This window comes from Lipotes vexillifer, unplaced genomic scaffold, assembly GCF_000442215.2.
Source record: "Lipotes vexillifer unplaced genomic scaffold, Lipotes_vexillifer_v1.1 scaffold230, whole genome shotgun sequence".
NCBI lineage: Eukaryota > Metazoa > Chordata > Mammalia > Artiodactyla > Lipotidae > Lipotes > Lipotes vexillifer.
This window is the reverse complement of record NW_006775143.1, coordinates 2,733,555-2,752,048: the sequence shown is the minus strand read 5'-3', so window position 1 is coordinate 2,752,048 and position 18,494 is coordinate 2,733,555. Positions and strand designations below refer to the sequence as shown.

Sequence of the window (18,494 nt, the reverse complement as noted above, 5' to 3'; positions counted from 1 at the left end):
AAAAAAAAAAAAAAAAAAAAAAAAAAAAAAAAAAAAAAAAAAAAAAAAAAAAAAAAAAAAAAAAAAAAAAAAAAAAAAAAAAAAAAAAAAAGAACCACCAGAATCGTGTAATAGCAACATCAGCAATGCAGACGTAAGGGCTGGGCTCTCGCCATCTTTCTTTGTATCTCTCTGAGCCTCGTTGTCCTACCTGTATCCCCGCATTTTACTGGTTCAGAGATTCTTAGCACTGAACCCCTAGGAAAGAAATCACGTGTGGAATCCCAGTGTATGAAGTCGATCGAGTTAAGGAACAACCAAGGCTGTTTGGCCAACTTTCTACCACCATCACCACTTACGTTGGTCCCTGAAATACTTAAAATCATGACTTTCACTATCTCGAGACATCAGCTGGCTCCTCAAGCATAAAGAGAAAGGGAGCCATATTTAGACTAGATGTATAGTTTTGAGAATACTATGGAAGAAGGAAGGACAGAGGGAGATGGAACTTTATCTCAATCCACATGTAACTGAGACAAAGCCCAGCACTCCTGCCGGCCCTGCAGAAGGAGTTCTGTGAATGCATTTTCCTTCCTCCAGACACACACCCCCCTCCACCCACTAAGACGGGTAGGGCATCAGGAGTGGGAAAGAGAATGATGAGCCAGCTGGCTCCAGAGAAGACTTAAGTCCACAAGGAGCTCCAACCCTGAGGGAACCAACCATTTAGGGTTGACACCTCAAGCCCCATGACTCACAGGTGTGCAAGGCCAGGGTTCAGCCAACTGGGCCCCAGTGCAAGTTTCTCCCCCTGTCAGTCCTTAGTCTTCATTAGCATCTACCAAATACCAGACGGTGTCAAAGCGGCATCCTCACCTCGTCTCACTCCCGCTCCCACGTCCAAATAGCCACCGAGTCCTACCCGTTCTCTCTCTCTCAGTCAGCTTCTGAACTGTTCTCATCTGGCTCCAATGCCACCACCCTGACTCAGGCCACCAGCATCACTCTCCTGGGCCGCCATGCACCTTCCTGACCATCTCCCTGCTTTCTCCTTGCCTCTCTCCAGTGTATTGTTCGCATTTCAGCCAGAGTGGTTGGTTTAGAGCACAAATGTGATCGTAACAGTTCCCCTGCTCAAAGCCCTTTGTGAACCAGCGACCCCCATCTCCCTTAGGATAAATCCCACCTGTGCATTCAGGACGTCTCCCCCATCACCAGGAAGACGGATCTCCCCTTCACCTGGGCATTCTCTGTGAAAAAGGCCCTGTCACCTTTTCCAGCCACCTCACTCCTAACCATCCTTCACCATTCAGCCCAGGTAGCCCTCCTTCCAAGGACCTTTTCCTGACCCTTCCACTGTGGGCTCCATGCCCCTCCTAGGGGTCCCCCCATTCACAGCATCGACCACACTGCATTGCAATTCATTTCACCTCCCCCACCCACCACCGCCAGGTTCTGAAATGCCTGACCACAGCTTTAATCTTCCCTGTGTTTTCAGCACTTGGGACAGTGCCAAGCACCTAATAGGTGCTCAGGAAGTGACAGGGCATGAGAAAGAGCTGCAGTGAACATCCAGGCCAATCTCCTCATTTTCCAGATGAGAAAGTCACTCACCCACCCAAGGTGACATAGCTGGTGTCGGCTGAGTCAGAATCGGAACCCAGGTCCCCCCCAACTGTGGACAGACTGAATCCAATAGGCAGTACCTGAAAAACTCAGGGATGTCTGTGTACCAGAGTCATTCCCATCCCCGGCTGCCAGGGAAGCGGAAGCCAGTGCCGAGAACAAGCAAAGGCCAGAGATTACCATGGCCTCACGCAGCCGATCAACTTCCCTCTCTCTCCCTTACGTAAAACTGTTGCTAACAGTTACCAGAACTGCTGAGCCGAATAATATTCTGGCCGTGGTCACGTTATCAAACCGAAACCCAGTCTGCCTGCCGCCTGCCAAGTGCCTTTCATGGCCAGTTTGTATTTAAAGGAGAGGAAAATGTAAATTTATCAGACGACTCAAGCAGTTCTGTTTGGCAACTGGCAGAGAGGCCAGACACAAAGGAGCAGAGGGTATTGCTTGCCGGCTAAAAGAATGAGGGAACACATGCCAAATGGGCTCCTAATACAATTGACGTTTCTAGTTTGTACTGCAAATGAATTTCCTCTACCCTCAGACCAGGGGCCTGAGAGCCAAATCTAGTATTCACCTCAGATCCCCTCTTGCTGCCTGTAAGCACAGCTGAAAACGTACGGCACAGAGCATCTTGAATCAAACAGCTTGTATGGAGCGAGAATTCTTTGCTTTCCAAACAAGTTCCAGACCCTGGCGAGAGGGGACAGGGACTGTTGCAGGGGAGGTTCACATACTCCTTCCCACGGCCACTAAAAGTAAATTAGCAAATCAAACCTCGACTTCATTCATTCCTTGGGAGCCAGTATGATGCTGGATCTGGACGCTGCGTGTGAATCCTGGCTTCACCACTCACGAGCTGGAGGACTTGGCCAAGTTGTTTAACTCTTTAAGCTTCAGTTTGCTCATTCATAAAATGGGGGAGGGGAAATAATACTACCTACCCTATAGGTTATTTGTGAGGGTTAAATGAGGTAATGAAAGTAAGGCACGTCTATGAGTAACCCCTGGGATTGTAGAGTGTACAGCCTATGGCACCGTTCATGGCAGCCTTGGGGAAGGCACAAATGAACTAGCCTGCCTTTAAGGTCACTTCTAGCGGAGAGATGCCACATGCATCATGATGTGCCACGTGGGCTCTTGCAGAACCTGGAAACAAAGGCAGTGGCTTGAAAGTTAGCCCTCTGTCGGTAGCTAGCCCCAGAAAGTCAACCATCATGCATGAGGCCAGGATGTAGGTTGGGGAGACCAATAGGAACCGTAGGAACCTGACCTCTAGCTCACATAAACCTGTAGAATATATAGACTCTCTAGATGAGCGCTACCCTGTGGAACCTTCTGCTATGATGGAAATGTTCCATGTCTGCGCTGTGCAGTATGGTGGCCTCCAGCCATGTGTGGCTATGGACCGCTTGAAATACAGCTAAGAGACTGAACAGCTAAATGTTACAGTTTACTTAATTTTAAATCATTCGAATTTAAATGTAAACAGCCACACTTGTATAGTGGCTACCATATTGAACAGTTCAGCTCTAGAATTTATAGTGTTATTATCCCCGTAAACCAAGACAGAGAACCTTAACAATAACAGCTTTAAAAAAAAAATTTCTTTTTTAAGTATTTCCTGACTGCCAAACTGAAGCCACAGATTTTCTCTCACTTTGACACCTCATAATAAACTTCTGAAAAAGAAGCGATATGCCCATTTTGCAGATAAGGGAAGAAAGCTGGTGAAGCCAAGCTCTTGCCCACGGTCATGAGTTAGTAGGTAGTGATGACTGGCTCCAGGGCCCTGCTTTTCCCACTGTCTCCAGACATTTCCGGGGCAGGGAGTGGCAGAGGACAGGGATTCCATCTCCAGGCGACTGGAGAGAAGTGCTAATTGTCTGAGCATTTAATCTAACTCAGACGCTCCTGAGCTGTCCGAGGTGATAACACAGCGAGGAGCACGGTGGGGGGGCTTTGTAGGTGATTAGGGGAGTGGGCTGTCTTGGGATGGGGACAGGGTCTGTGGGAGATGCACGCACAGGGGCTGCAGCAGGAGAGGAAGAAGCGAAAGGTGCTTTCGGAGTGAAGTAATGCGCTCAAGGGTGGACTTTAGCAACACAGCGGGAGCCAGAGAGGAAGGGGGGGAGTGGAGCCAGGAATGCACCCAGTTCCTTGCACGGATCACAGAGGAAGGATGTAAAAGCCTTTCTGCCACTAGTGGTGTGCAGCTGGCCCTGCCCTCTCTGGGTCCGCTCTGGACACAGCACAGCTCTCACATGTATAATGCCTCCCAGAGCAGGGGCAGCTTCTAGTTTCAGGGTTGTCACGTGCTTGCCCGAGAACGCAGGGCTTCCCAGAGGAAGTCAGAGACATCCCAGGCCCATGTGATGTTGGAGGTGGACCAGACCTCAGAGATTTTCTACTGCAACACACTTACCTCATAGATGGGACCACTGGAGCCCAGAGAGGGGAAGCAACGTACCTCAAGTCACACAGCAAGTTATTGATACCAGCAGAGTCAGTTCTGACACAGAGTCTCAGATCTCCTAACCAAGTCATTGCACAAGCCACATTTTCTGCCCATCCTTACTCCTGGAGCTGCGTGTCACCCCTGTATCTCACTGGGAGGAAGCAAAATGCACGTAAGGCCAGTGACTGGACACATAGGCAAAGAGTGAACAGCAGCTGTGATTTATTGAGCATTTACTACATTTCAGTCCGGGCTAAGTGCTTTACACAGACTACTTTATTTAAGCCCCACAGCATCTGGCATTACTGTCCCATTTTGAAGATGAGGAAGATGTGGTTCAGTGACGTAAAGTGGCTTGCCCACCTTATACAACTAGGAAGTCCAGGTAGAGCTGAGACTCCAGTTGCTAGGTCAGGCTGCCTCCAAAGCTTAACTGTGTGTATCCTGCACCGCACCTTGCGGTTCTGCCTGGCTCTGATGTTGCCATGTTTCTCTCTGCCATTATTTTGTTTGTTTTCATTTCTGCTAAGTAGAAAAAGTCTAGGTCTCCCTCTCCACTCATCCCCCAGCCTCCCCTCTCCACCTCCCCTCCCCTGCATTGTAGTAAAGCTCAGAGGCTTACAGGAAGAGGTCTGGCTCTGGCCCCGATGACCTGCATGACTTGGGCCTGCTGCCTCCCTATTTTGGTGGCTGCCGTTTCTAAAATGTGGGTGATGCTGGGGCTGATTCTGAAGTTCCCTTCGAGACAGTGCAACAGGGTGGTTAAGAGCTCAGCTAACCCTTAGAGAGCTTGATGTGTGTGTTAAGCTCTAAATGCTTCACGTAACCTAACTCACTTAATCCTCGTGGTGACTTTCTCAGGCCATGAACTGCAGGCTTATTTAACAGTTGAGGAAACTGAGGCAGAGAGAAGTTAAGGAACTTCCCCAAGTCTACACAGTGGGAAAGTTGCAGAGATGGGATTTGAACCTGGGCAGCTGGCTTAAGTCCCTACTCTTAACCATTACACCAATATCATTTAAAACCTCATCTTTCACTTCCTAGCTGAGCCTCAGTTTCCAGATCTGTAAAAAGGACATAATTTCTACACTAACTACATTGTTAAAAGCATTTTTTAAATGTGCGTAAAACACTTGGCACATACTAGGTATTTGATACTATATTATGTGCCTGCGGCTCTTTGTGGACCTGTGTAGCTAAAGAGGGGTCGAGAGAGCACGATATGCTTTTTTACAGATGGATGCACAGGTACAGAGAGGCAAAATGCTTTGCTGAGGGATGCTCAGCCCCCCTGGTGAGAATTTTTACCCTGGCATGCAGCACTGTGCATTTTGGAGCCAAGTACACACAGTGGGTCCCCTGCCCGTGGTCTCTGGTCTTCCCAGATTGGGTCCTCAATGTCAGGTCATCTCTGATCAAACTAGACTCAACATCATGGATCTACTCTGAGGGTCCGCACCTGTTGGTAGGCAGCCCTGAGTGCACCAAGATCTATTCCCAAAGGAGGATTCGAACACCTGGAGAGGCTCTAGAAGGTCTGCCGTGCAGAGGGCACAGTAGGGGCAAAGGGATGGAGGTGGGAAGCAAGAGAAGTGTGCAGGAGAGACAGGTGACCACAGACTAGCAGGAAGGACATGTGTGTAGCAGGAGATGGGGCTGGACATGTCATCTGGGCTCCACTGTAGAAGCCCGCCCTGGACTGCCAGCCCTTAAGTGAGCCTTGTTTGAAAGTCCAGTCCAGAAGGATTCCGTCCTCTGTAAGGCCGATGTAGTCAGCAGCAGAAAGTGCCCGATGACCTGGGCAGGAGGGAGAGAGTCAAGAGGTGGCAAGACCAATAGCTTTATGCTCCCACCTTCTATGGTGGAGCCTCCCCCGTCTGAAATTCCCTGAGCAGATTCCAGTCAGTTCTAATACATTCTGTCTTGCAAACCGAGCTCTCCAGCCAGCTCTGGCCCACATAGTGCTGAGGTCTGCAGCCCTTCAGGGGCTGGAGGCCAAATGCACCATAGGCCCAGGCCAAGGCTCCAGGAAATTGGGGTCAATTTCCTACTCCCATGAGGGCCCAGCCGAATCACGGGGCCTGGGGCTCTGGGAGGGAGAGTCGGGGTTCTCTGAAGCCACATGAAGCTGCCTACACTTTCCCTGAGCTCACATGGAACCTCTGGGTGGACTCGGCAGTCATCCCACAGCTGCGTGCTCGGGATGGGCCACCCTTCTCGATGGCCACAGAGGCTTCCACCACAACTGGACCCTCCTCGTGCTGGTCCACGTGAGGCCCAGAGAGGGGCCCCCTTTCTCTCTACATCCCCTCTCCTTGCAGCTCTTTTCTCAGACAGGGGAGCTTCAGCCTGCATCAGCCCTTTCCAAGAGTTTATTTTTTCATGTGTGCACTCATTCATTTATTCCAGTATTCGCTCATTTCTTCGTTTACTCATTTCTTGATTCATGCATTCATTTCTCTTCTTGTGTTTTAAACAAATTCCTTCCATAACTGTCACCTGTTGACTCCATATTTTGTTAAACAGTTCTTGAGTGAACGAAACTACTGAGTGACGAACGAATGGACCAAAGGCCAGGACCTGTTAAGTGTTGTGGAAGGCCCTGGGGATGCAGGGATGACTAAGGAGCTCATCGTCTAGGAGGGAGCAGTGGGGATAAAGAGGCAGTGGGTGTCAGAGACCTTCAGGTAGTGTTCTCTGCAGGACCGGGGTGGCGTTAGGACAGGATGGCTTGTGCCAGAGAAGATGGCTCTGTGCCGGTGTTTGGGCAGGAGGGCAGGGGGGAGGGACAGAGCAGACAGAAGGAGAAGCACGGCCGTGTGACACCTCGCGTGGTGCATTCAAGAATGCAGGCAGTTGATGGAGTTCAAGGTTAGCGGTAGTGCCGCGGGCAGCGGGGAGCTGGAGAATCAGGCAGAGTTAAGGCTCTGAGGGCTCTGGAGGCCAGACGCAGGGGCGTGAGTGGCAGCTGAAGGGCATGGGAGCCATTCCGCAGACATTTTCATCGGTGGAGCGTGGTCAGCTGCTCTGGCCTCACGTAGAGTTTCTCTTCTCATCCTAAACGTGAAAGAGGGAGACGCTCTACAGCTTGTTCTCACACAGGAGGCCCCACTGTGCAGAGACTGCCCGTGGTTCTCCAGTTCCAAGGCATAGAGTCCAGACTCCATAAGTGGCTGTTTAAGGCTCCACACCTTACCTGCCGTACCAGCTCTTCCCGGCTCCCTCCCTCTCGGGCTCGCACGTGCCCTCTGGCCTTCCACAGATGTCCTTCCCTCCCTGTTCTGCCTGATTTCACACAGTATCTTGAAAACTCTTTTCCGTATGTCACCTCCTCTCAGAGGCCTTCCCGGCTTGCCCCTCCCATCCGGTTATTCTCGCATCACTGAGCACGGTCCTGAACCCAGAGTGGACACTAAGCAGCGGTCTTTGGATTTAGGGGTGGTTCTGGAATTTCGACAAAGCTGGACACCTCCCGTTAGAATCTTAGATGTGCAAAGCGGTTTGGAGGAAGGACCACGTCTGCAGGCTGCACTTGCCCGTGACTTTGCAGAAGATTGAGAAATGGGAAATGTTGCCTATTTAAAAGAATCAGAGGGGAGGGCACAGATGGAAGTGTCCCCCCACCACCCTCTTGGTGCCATTATTGCTGGAGTGGAGTGGAGCAGAAGGGAGGAAGGGAAGGGGAAGGAGAGGCGGGAAGCCCTGGAAGAGAAACCTCCTCAGCGGAGCCAAGGTTGCCTACCTAGCAACGTGGCAGAGCCCTGGCCTGGGACGCTTTCTCATCGATTGAGAGGAAACGAGCCTGTCTCCTTCCAAACAGCTCCAGCACCCATGTTTACTCACGGTACACGTTGCGGGTGCACGTGGGCCCCACGTTCTCAGTTAAAAAAAAAAACAAGCAGAACAAATTTCTCCGATTGAAATGTCTGAAAGAGCACTGCTAAGATTTAGGAAACCTGGGAGTTAAACTCTCCAGGATGCTTTGAGCAAGTTTGTTCCCACACTGAGTCCTCAGTTTCCCTGTCTGTAAAATGGAGATATTACAGTTCCTCTGTCTGAGGGTGGTCGGGTTTCCACCACTGTTAAGAACTTTGTTTTTTTAACATTTTCAGAGCTCTGGGGAGATGCAACACTCAGAGGCTTCTTCTGTGGAGGGTGGGGTCTCTCTTGGTCCTGACTGTGCTTCTGTGGCGTTCAGGGGCCCGGGAGCAACGTCATCCACTGCCGGAAAGATGGCACCTGGAGCGGCTCCTTCCGCGTCTGCCAGGAGATGCAAGGCCAGTGCTCAGCCCCGGACCAGTTCGACAGCAATCTGAAGCTGCAGTGCCCCGCGGGCTACGCCATCGGTACGACACGCGCGCCGGGCTGAGCGGCGGGAGGGCGCGTCCTTCCAGGAGCTCGGGGCGCACGCCCTGCCGAGGACTCGGGCGGCCGTGCCGTGTGACACCTTGCCTGAGGCACTGGGGAAACGAAGGGGAGCGAGACCAGACCCTGTCCTCCCAGAGGGAGAGTTCAGGGCATGGATGCGGGCAAAGCAGTGTTGGGTGAGCGTGCACAGTTGCACTGGAGTACAGAACAGCCGACCGGTGCCTCCGGGGACACAGAAGGCTCCCAGAGGAAGGGATGCTTATACAGGGATTTGCAAGAGCTTGTGGGGCAAGAAATGGCATTCCAGGCAGAGGGAATCATGTGGCAAAGGGAGGGAGGGATGAAAACACATATCCTGTTTAGGGAAGCAGTGGTCCAGCGTGGCAGCCTTTGTTATTAACCTTAAAGTGTATGTAACGCTGATCATTCGTAGTACCGACTGTGGGTCAGTGCCGCACCAAGCACTTGAGGGGCGTTATCTCGTATCCTCTCAGTAACCTTTAATGGATGAGGAAATCGAGACTCCAAGGGATCTTTGCAACCTCTCCTTCTCCAAAGCCTGAGTCCTTTCCATGGCATTCCAGTTGCCTCCTAAATAAGGATGAATAGTGTTTTCAGAATACTATTTGCGTGGTGATAGGCCAGCTTGCCAAGTGAAGGGACACAACCTGGGGTTTGATGCCAGGAGTTTGCCTGGTTGAAAGCAGGTGTCTGGACAGACGCATTAATCACAGGCCCGTGGCTTTCTGGGGAGCTGGGTGTGCATTGAGTCTAATCTCAGTTGAGGGCAGTGATACTGACCCCTTGGGCTGATTCCCTAATTGACCATGATGAAAAGCCCAGGGAATTGGATGTCCTTTCTCATGGCCAATCCTGGGACAATCACCAGGGATGTCTGGAGCAGAAGGTTATCTGTGCAGACACTCACTCCCAGCCACACACAGTCAATGTGTTCCTCACCTAGTAAAACGAGTTATCGTTTCATGTCCAGAAGGGAGGCCCACGGCTGGAGAGCAGAGGCGTGAGGGGGCCTGGCCACTTCCTTTTAAAGATGGAAACATGTAGCCTCCAAGTGCAGAGGTTCTTCACCTGAACTTAGAGTAGGGATCAACCCTCCTGTGTCAGTCCAGGACGGGTCAGAAAACACCCATGGACATGGTTGCTGTCCCTGCTGACTCCAGAGGTACTTTAAGATCTTGTCGAGCCACCAATCCAAAGGACCCTGACCAGGAGGGTTGCAGAGAGGTGGGATTTGTAGGGCCTGCCCGTATAAGCTTTCTAGAGAGTTGGGGCAACAGGTGTAGCAATGGCAAGTAGCTTTGGCTCTTCCATCCCAAGGCCAAGGCTTTCTCCTCCCCATTATCCCTGAGGGGTGTCCATGGCTTTGGACACTTCTGTCTGTGATGGGGTCCCTCTCCCCAGCTCAGTCAGGGCATGCACGTGAATACTCCGTCACACTCACGACTGGCCTTGAGCAGCCCTGGGAGAAAAAATTCTGATGAAAAACAGACCTCCTGCATGTCTGCATCCACTGACACGTTCAAGCACATATATTCATATGTGCACAAATGCTTAACAACCAGATGCAGACACACACATCATGTGGTGAGCCCATGCCTGTCACGTACACTTCAGCGAGACACCACACACATTCGCCACCCATAAACCTACGTGTAGCTCACACACACATACACAAACACACCTCGTGGCCCCTTTGCACCTGTATTGTGTGTACCTGTCATAGGCACATGAAAATGAGCCAGAATGCCTGGCTCTCTGCTGGCCCACAGAATGGTCAAGAGGTAGGGGGAGAGGGTGACGGTAGCATTTGCTTTACCCACTGAGCTTGCTTTTTCATGGTCAGAGCAGAAAGGGAAAGCAAGCTGTCTGACATCGGAACCTGAATCTCCTTCCCTTCCTCATGCTCCCACGGCCATGCAGATGCCAGTTTTATGAATACGGTGACCCGGGATGGGCGGTGGGCAGGTGAGAGCACACGGGGAGAGCTGAGAGAGTAAAAGCGGCCTCGGGCACTGAGCGGGGCGGCCGGAGGACGGAGGGGAGGGGCTTCTGTCCCCCACTCCCCTGGCTGCTCTCCCTCCTACTGAGCCCCTCCCTGGGGAGATCCCACCTCACCAAGGAGAGGGACTCGACCAAGGGCCTGGTAAGCAGGGCAGGGGTGACGTCTGTGTCCAGCTTGGTGGCTGGGGGCCACGTGCTGGAGCCACCCAGAGCAGCTCTTCCAGGGTCCCTCCCCGAGCAGCCTGGGGAGGCTTCTGTGGCAGTGAGGGGTCCTCAGAAAGTTGTTACTGCCACCAAGGCCGCTGCCACCGTCCCTGCTCCTCCGGGGAAGGGGAGGCGGGGGCCGCTGAGATCACCACTCTGTAGTGATGCCGATTAGGGCTCATGTATCACAACACAGCAGCCTGGTCCTGAGGCCCAGAGCCGCAGCACGGGGGAGGGAAGTGCCGAGGCAGAGGTGCGGGGAAAGGGAAATTAAGATGATGTGGCTGCTGCGCAAGGCGGCGGTGGCCTCCTGTGTTGACCAGATCTCTTTTTCCCCTTTTGGGATAAATAACCGTTGTCTACTCCTCAGAGGCTGCGTCTTCTTTTCTCAAAAGGATTTTACCATCGCAGCCTTGTTTCATCTTTGCTCCCTAAAATCTTTAGAACCGACCTCGTGACAGACACACACCGCTGAGTCTCTCTGACTGCTTAGGGATCCCTCGTCTCATCACTCACCTTTTTTGTCTTTCTGTGTGTCCCCCGTTTCTTTTCTTTCTTCTGACCCTTCACCCATCTCTGTCCCCTTCCACTGCTGCCTTCTTTTCTCTTCCCTCTGTGTCTCCGCCGTGTCCATCGCTGGGCTTGGAGCTCAGAGAGGCGCGGGCTTTCATTCACGGCCCCCTACTCGCCAGCTCTGTGACCCGAGCTCGCACACTGCACGCTGTCGCCTCTGAGACGCATGCGATGACACTGGGTGTGCAGGGGAACGAGTGACGGGTGAAAACCACCTGGCAAGACCGGGAATACCCCCATCCCCACCTTCTGGGCTCAGTGGCCCCATGTTTAAATTAAAGAGGTTCCAGAGGTTGTCCTGGACCCGCCACCCCACCCTTGCTACCTCTTAAGATTCTGTGAGTCTCTTAGATTGAAGAGTATGACAGGGTGGCAACAGGAAGGGCACTGGATAAACTATACATACATATGCAAGTGTCTGTGTACGTATAGCTGCATGTATGCATAAACATATATACATACTGTGTGTATACACACACGTTTGGAAGGGAGCCTTTAGAATGGCTCACAGCACAGGATATTTTTCAAGAGAGTTGACTCCTGTAAACCATTTAGTGTTCAAGGGTGGTCTTGGCACTAAGGCAGGGGAATGACCTCCTTAGGGCCCTGGTCAGATTCTGACACGTCAGTTCTTTGTCCATATGAATGAGCACTGTTTTTGGAGTCCTGGGGACATCCCATGGGTTGAGCGTGATTTTTAGGTGAGGTCAGGACAGAGAATGTATGAGTCAAATTACAGTCATCTTGCTAACGCACAGCTTGAAAGTCAGCTGAGGAAGTCCCTGGACCAAGGGCTTCTGTGTACTAACCCTGTCCCTGTTGGTCATGGCACCTTCACCGTCTCACTGCCTGATTCATGTTTTCATCCCTTTATCCACTTACTCAGTCATTTATTCATTCACTCATCCATCTAGGTACCCACTTCCTCCACCATGAGATGCCTCGTTCGTCATTCACTCATTGTGCCAGTCATCCATTCATTCATTCACTCTCTCATTTCCTCAACCACCTATGCACCCGTTCACTCTCGTCCCTTTCACTCACTTCACAGATGCTCACTGAGTGCCTGCCATCCGCCACGCACAGTGCCAGGCTCTGGGCATAGAAGGGGGAGCGCAGGCAGTGCTGGCCTCGTGGAGTTACAGTCGAGCAGGGAAGAGAGCTATTGGTACAGCAGTCACCAAGCCAATGTGACAAATCTGTGATGGGTGCCAGTGAGAGGGTTTGGCCCGTCAGGAATGGAGGTTTTCTCCGAGCAAGCAACACGTGGATTGAGGTCTGAAGGGTCATTAACTGGTCATACGCTAGTTGAAGAGGGGCGGGGATGGTCTTGAGGGCACAGAGGAGGGCACGGATGCAGGCGGTGTGGGAGGAGAAGGTGTGGGGCTGAGACGTTGACGTTGCCCTCACAGGCTCACCATTCATTTGGTTGATGCCTGCTGAGCAGACCCTGTGTGTCAGGCACCGGGTTAGGCTCAGAGAAGAACTGATCCCATCGCTGCCCTCCCAGGGCATCCCTGTTACTGGGGAAAGGAGGGACAGGGGGTAAGCCCAACACTGGAGTGAGATTCCTCAGTGCCAAACACTGCTCTCACTCAGCTGCGGAAATCAGGGCAGGCTTCTTGGAGGATTTGAGCTGGACTTTGAAGAACTGGTAGGATTTGACCATATGCAAAGGCAGATCGGGGGGGACGATTCAGGAGACAGGATGGACAGGAACAGAAATACAGAGGCGAGGACGTGTGGGACTCCCATGTGAAACCAAGCACAGTCCGGTTAGTGGGAGGGTGTGAAGATGGTTAGTGGGAGATGAGGTTGACCAGACCGTGGGAGGCCATGGATGCCGAGCAAAGGGATCTGGACTTTGTCCTGGATGTGGGGAACCTTCGAAAGGTTTCTGAGCAGAGGAGGAGCAGGACCAACCTGGGCTGAGGGCTGCTGAGCGTGGTGGTGCGCGCCAGCTGGACTGGAGACAAGAGAGCGGTCAGGGAGACCAGAGGTGGCGCTGCTGGGGCGTTCACTCCTGCCCACTGCCCTTGAGGGTGGGCGTCCCCACTCACTGGGGGGACCAGCCAGCGGCAGGGTCCACTCTGGGGGTGGGGCAGCCCCTGGCATCAGGAGACGGGGGCTGAGCCACCACCTCACTCTCGGCTTCCCCTCAGGGTCAGAGTGTGCCACCTCATGCCTGGACCACAACAGCGAGTCCATCATCCTGCCAGTGAACGTGACCGTCCGTGACATCCCCCACTGGATGAACCCCACGCGGGTGGAGGTGAGTGACTGGGGCCACCCACCTGCGGCTCAGGGAGGGAAATGACCTTGTTGACCACTTATACGCTCTGGTCCTGCATGAGTCCCTCTACATACGTGAAAGCATCTAACGGTCACATCTGCTCTGTGGAGTGAAGACTTGTCCACCATCATTTTTCCAGCCCTTAAGTGTTTAATACCTTCCCTCTGACAGGCCCTGTGCTACGGATCTTCTATGTGCTGTCCCGCTGAATCCTGATGACAGCCTAGGAGTTAGAGGACTAAGGTGCCTAGTTTACAGATGAGGAAACTGAGGCCCCAAGAACACCTAGGTAGAAAGAGCAGAGTCAGGTCACAAACCTGTGTCTGCCTGACTGGAGAGCCCTCACTGGCCAGGACAGTGCTCTTGGCTTCTCTGATATAAGCTCTGGGATATTCCATAGCCTAGGCTTCTGGTATCTTTCTCGTGCCTTGCTTATTTGGTGGAAAGCGATTAATATGTGATACGGGGAACTAGTAACACCAGTTGTGTACGAAGCACCTACCGTGTTTGTGCACCCGGAGCTTAGCATACGAGGTGTGAACGGCGTTCAGACCTCCACTGGTCTCCCAGGATTATGTGGAGTGAGGGCCACTGTCTGCATTCTCCCCTTGTGGACACTGAGACCTCAGGAGCGGGCGATGGCCCAGGGTGAGGGCTCGACCCCAAGCCTGCATCCAAGGGCTGTGCTCTTCCCACGGTGCCAGGCTGCTGGAAGGCCATGTTCACATTGGGGCTGGCCGCTCCCACATTCCTGCGTGTCACCCGATCAGTCGGGACCCCACTCTTGTCCTCCGGGGCAGCACGATCCCAGGCCTCATGTGCCAGCTCTGGGCACTGGCCCCTCACGCTGGAGGAAGTGAGAGAGGCAGGGCTGCAGGGCGGGTTCAGCCTTTCTGCCGGGGCGCTGGAGGCCTTGCCGTCTGCCCGCCCGCTGCAGATCCCGAGGCCGGGCGCACTGTTTCCCCGATGAGCCGAGAGCACGGCTGTGAGGGCTTAACGCAGCGCTCTGCACCTGTGGGCCTGGCGCTGGGCCTGGCCAGCAGCCCCCTGCGCCCCCGTGCGCCCCAGGGCTCTCCGCCCCTCCTTCCTCGTCCTGCCCCCTCCCGCTCTCTGCCCATCTCCAGCTTCATTCCTTCTCCTGCCTCTTTCTTCACGCTCTTTCTCTCCCTTCTCCTGATACCTCTGTGACCTGGCTCTGCCTCCCTCCTGCCCACGTTCTTTCCCTCCATCCCCACTGTTCTCTCTGTCTCTCTCTGTCTGTCTCTCTGCCTGACTCTCCCGGACCTGCACGAGCGCACCCTGCGCACCCTGCTTCCCTCACCTCACTGAGCACCCCACATACTCTGATGGGCTGTACACGCCCGGGCACACGCACGGAGGCTGTATGTCAGAGTCTCAGGGAAGTTGGAGCTCGTCAGATACACGCCCCTCATTGCACAGATGGAGAAACTGAGGCTCAGAGAGGGAGGGGACTGGGCCAGGTCACCCCGGGGAGCAGAGCCAGGATCTTAACCGGGAGCTCCTTGCACTCCATCCCGCCCTGCCTCTACTCCACGCTGACTTCCACCCAGCAAAGGCAGGGACCTACACTCTACACAGAGCACAGGAGACCTCGCTCACATCCCACGTGCCTGGGACCCACACCGGGTTCCCCGACCCGTCTCCCCCTCAGGCCTTTCCTCGCTGCCCCCGGGTGAATTCCCACCCTTCCCTCTGTGAGCCCCAGGCACTAAAGAGTTCGGTTATAATTCACTGTGAAATAAATCTAGGGATTTGAAAGTCTACAAAGCTCCCCCCTCGTCAGTCGCCCACCCGCTGCCTGCCTGCTCCAGCCCCCCACCCAGTTCCCTGGTCCGCCGGCCTTTATTGATGCCGGCCTACCCAGAGAGCCATAACGAGGTTCAGACCTCCACTGGTCTCCGGAGGCCTCATTATCCAGGAGGAAAAAATGTGCTAGAAAAAGGGAGGAGGGCGAAGGGCAGAGATTGATGATTTCCAGGAATCAGGCAGAAAAGCTGGCCTCTGCTGTACCCTTGCCCCTTCTGTGGTGAGGGCTACAGAAACAGAGCTGCTGGTGCAGGCACTGCCAGGCCAAAGCAGGCCCTGGATGGCTCCTCTGCTTTCTGAGGGTTCACCTCTGAGCGCCAGCACAAGGTAGATGGTCAGGGCCAAGGTTCTGCTCCAGCTACTGTCACATTTGTCCCCAGCATAAGAGAGTGAGAGATGACAGCTGACATTTAATGGATGCCTGCTGTGAATCGGGCATTGGATCAGACACCTTCCAGCCTTGATTTGCGCGCGCGCGCACACGCACGCGCGCACACACACACACACACACACACACACACACACACACACACACCCCTATGAGGTGGGAATTAGACTCCATTTTTTCAGTAGAGGAAATGGAATCTCAGAGACAGAAGCCACTTGCCTACAAGGAATTGAAGAGGGACCCGGGTCAGCCTGATGCTGCCGTTTACTCCTCCAGCCGCCCCTGCAGGCTCTACAATAATAATAACAAAGGCAAAATGTTTATGATCGCTCACCAGCCGGTAAATAATTCACAACTGGCTCTCCGCAAAAATACACCCTCTGATTTGTAGCACTTGCCAATTCCTGAGGCGTAAATATTCTCACCATAGCAGATTTCTGGCTTTCCAAGTGGCTGTCACTCAACACAAGTAGCAAGAGATCAGCACTGTTGCCTCTCGTAAGCCCACGCAAGCCTGCTGCGACCCACCACTGGCACTTACTGCGTGACAGGCTCTGTTTTAAGCACTTTACGTGTATTGGCACGTACGACGAGAATGAGGACCACCTAGATGAGTGGAATATCAACACTGAGATCACGTGCAGGACTGGTGACCTTCGTGAAGGCGGGCCCGTGCTCACCTTATTTACCCTGGTGCACCCCTCAAGTGCCCAGCACACAGTAGATGCTCCCTAAATGTTTATGGTGGCTGAGTCAGGTGACCAGGGTTCAACACCTGCTTGCTATATGTGCCAGAGTTGCCCCATCTGTGAAACAAGAGCTAGACTGAAATCAAGAGTCACAAACTCACACACCGATGGGAACCAGACAGGTGCGATAAGTGGGTGAAGCAGGCCAAGCGTGTGATTTTGTATTTTAAATACTGAGGCGTAGCATTGGGCTGTGGCCAAAAACCTTGTTCGGGTTTTTCCGTAAGATGTTACGGAAAAACCCAAACGAAATTTTTGGCCAACCCATAGCAGTAGCAGTAGTATTTACTATAAATACATCAGGCAGACACAGAGGGACTTAAAGAAAATAAAACAACTGCCCATGTGCATACTGCCCAACTTAAGAAATGAGATATTACACATGCAGTTAAAGTTTTTCCTGTTGAGATTAAGCTCACATGCTAATCTTAAGCATTAGGCTTGATCAGTTTTTGTGTTTGTGTCCACTCGCGAAACCCAGATCAGGGTGGGGACCTTTCCAGCTCCCCAGAGAGGCCTTCCCTTCTCCATGGCAGGCAGTACCCACACCACCAAGATACTGGTTTTGCTTATTTTTGAACTTCACGTTACTGGAATCTTAGAGTATATATCTGATGAAATTCCTTTTAGGCATATGTTTTACCTTCATTAAAAAAAACACTCTGTCCTTTCATTTCCTTTAAGTTCTCCCCCCTTTAAAGCCCCCTCTGTATCTCTACTGCTCTGCCTGGGGCCAGACTTCTCTGGGCTTCAGCTTTTAAACACTCCGCCTCTCTACTACATTTGTCTCAGAGCCTCTCTACCTCTCTGAACCTTGGTCTTTCCATCGGTCAAAAGAGTAACTTTTTTATGCTTACCAGTTCGGGGGCTGGAGGAATTTGAAGGAGAATATAGTTTTCAAACTACAGACGTGGAAATAAGACAGATGTGAGTTTAATTCCTGACTGTCATTACCTAAGTGTATGATTTGGGGGCAGGTTATTTAACTTCTCTGTGCCTCAGTTTCCTCTTGTGTAAACCAGAGTCAGAAACCATATGTAAATACTGTATGGTAATCACTTATATGTGGAACCGAAAAATAATACAGATGAATCTATATACAAAACAGAAACGGACTCACAGACATAGAAAACAAACTTATGGTTACTAAAAGGGAGAGGGAGGGAGGGACACATAGGAGTATGGGATTAACAGATACAAACTACTATACATAAAATAGATAAGCAACAAGGATTTACTATATAGCACAAGGAGTTATATTCAGTATAATAACCTATAATGGAATATAATCTGAAAAACAACAACTGAATCATTTTGTTGTACACCTGAAAAAAACGTACCTGTCTCATAGTTATGGTAAAAATGAAATGAGATAAAAGCGCCGAGCACAAGGCTTGGAGCACAATATACCCTTAATAGAGGGTTTTGTGTTGATGAGAAGGATAATGATGATGGGGTTGTTAGTGGTACCGTGACAGTAAGGATGGTGGTATTGGCACTGGTGGTGGTGATGGTGATAGTGTTATTGATGACAGTGGGGGTGGTGGTCGTGGTGGTGACGCTGGTCCTGGTGTTATTGATGACGGTGGGGGTGGTGGTCGTGGTGGTGACGCTGGTCCTGGTGTTACTGATGACGGTGGGGGTGGTGGTCGTGGTGGTGATGATGCTGGTCCTGGTGTTATTGATGACGGTGGTCGTGGTGGTGATGATGCTGGTCCTGGTGTTATTGATGACGGTGGTCGTGGTGGTGGTGATGCTGGTCCTGGTGTTATTGATGACGGTGGGGGTGGTGGCCGTGGTGGTGGTGACGCTGGTCCTGGTGTTATTGATGGCGGTGGTGGTGGTGGTCGGGGTGGTGGTGGCGCTGGTCCTGGTGTTATTGATGGCGGTGGTGGTGGTGGTCGGGGTGGTGGTGGCGCTGGTCCTGGTGTTATTGATGACGGTGGGGGTGGTGGCCGTGGTGGTGGTGACGCTGGTCCTGGTGTTATTGATGACGGTGGTGGTGGTGGT

The 18,494-nt window shown here is 52.4% G+C and overlaps 1 protein-coding gene across 1 annotated transcript in view; it reads left to right on the top strand.

Annotated features, from left to right (window-relative positions):
• Positions 1-18,494, top strand: part of PAPPA (pappalysin 1) — a gene marked incomplete at its 5' end in the record, with an annotated part of 257,734 nt that overhangs the window by 203,324 nt on the left and 35,916 nt on the right. Inside the window, 2 exon segments of the mRNA XM_007449800.1 lie at positions 8,259-8,406; positions 13,390-13,499. Of these exon segments, the coding sequence (XP_007449862.1) occupies positions 8,259-8,406; positions 13,390-13,499 (258 nt within the window).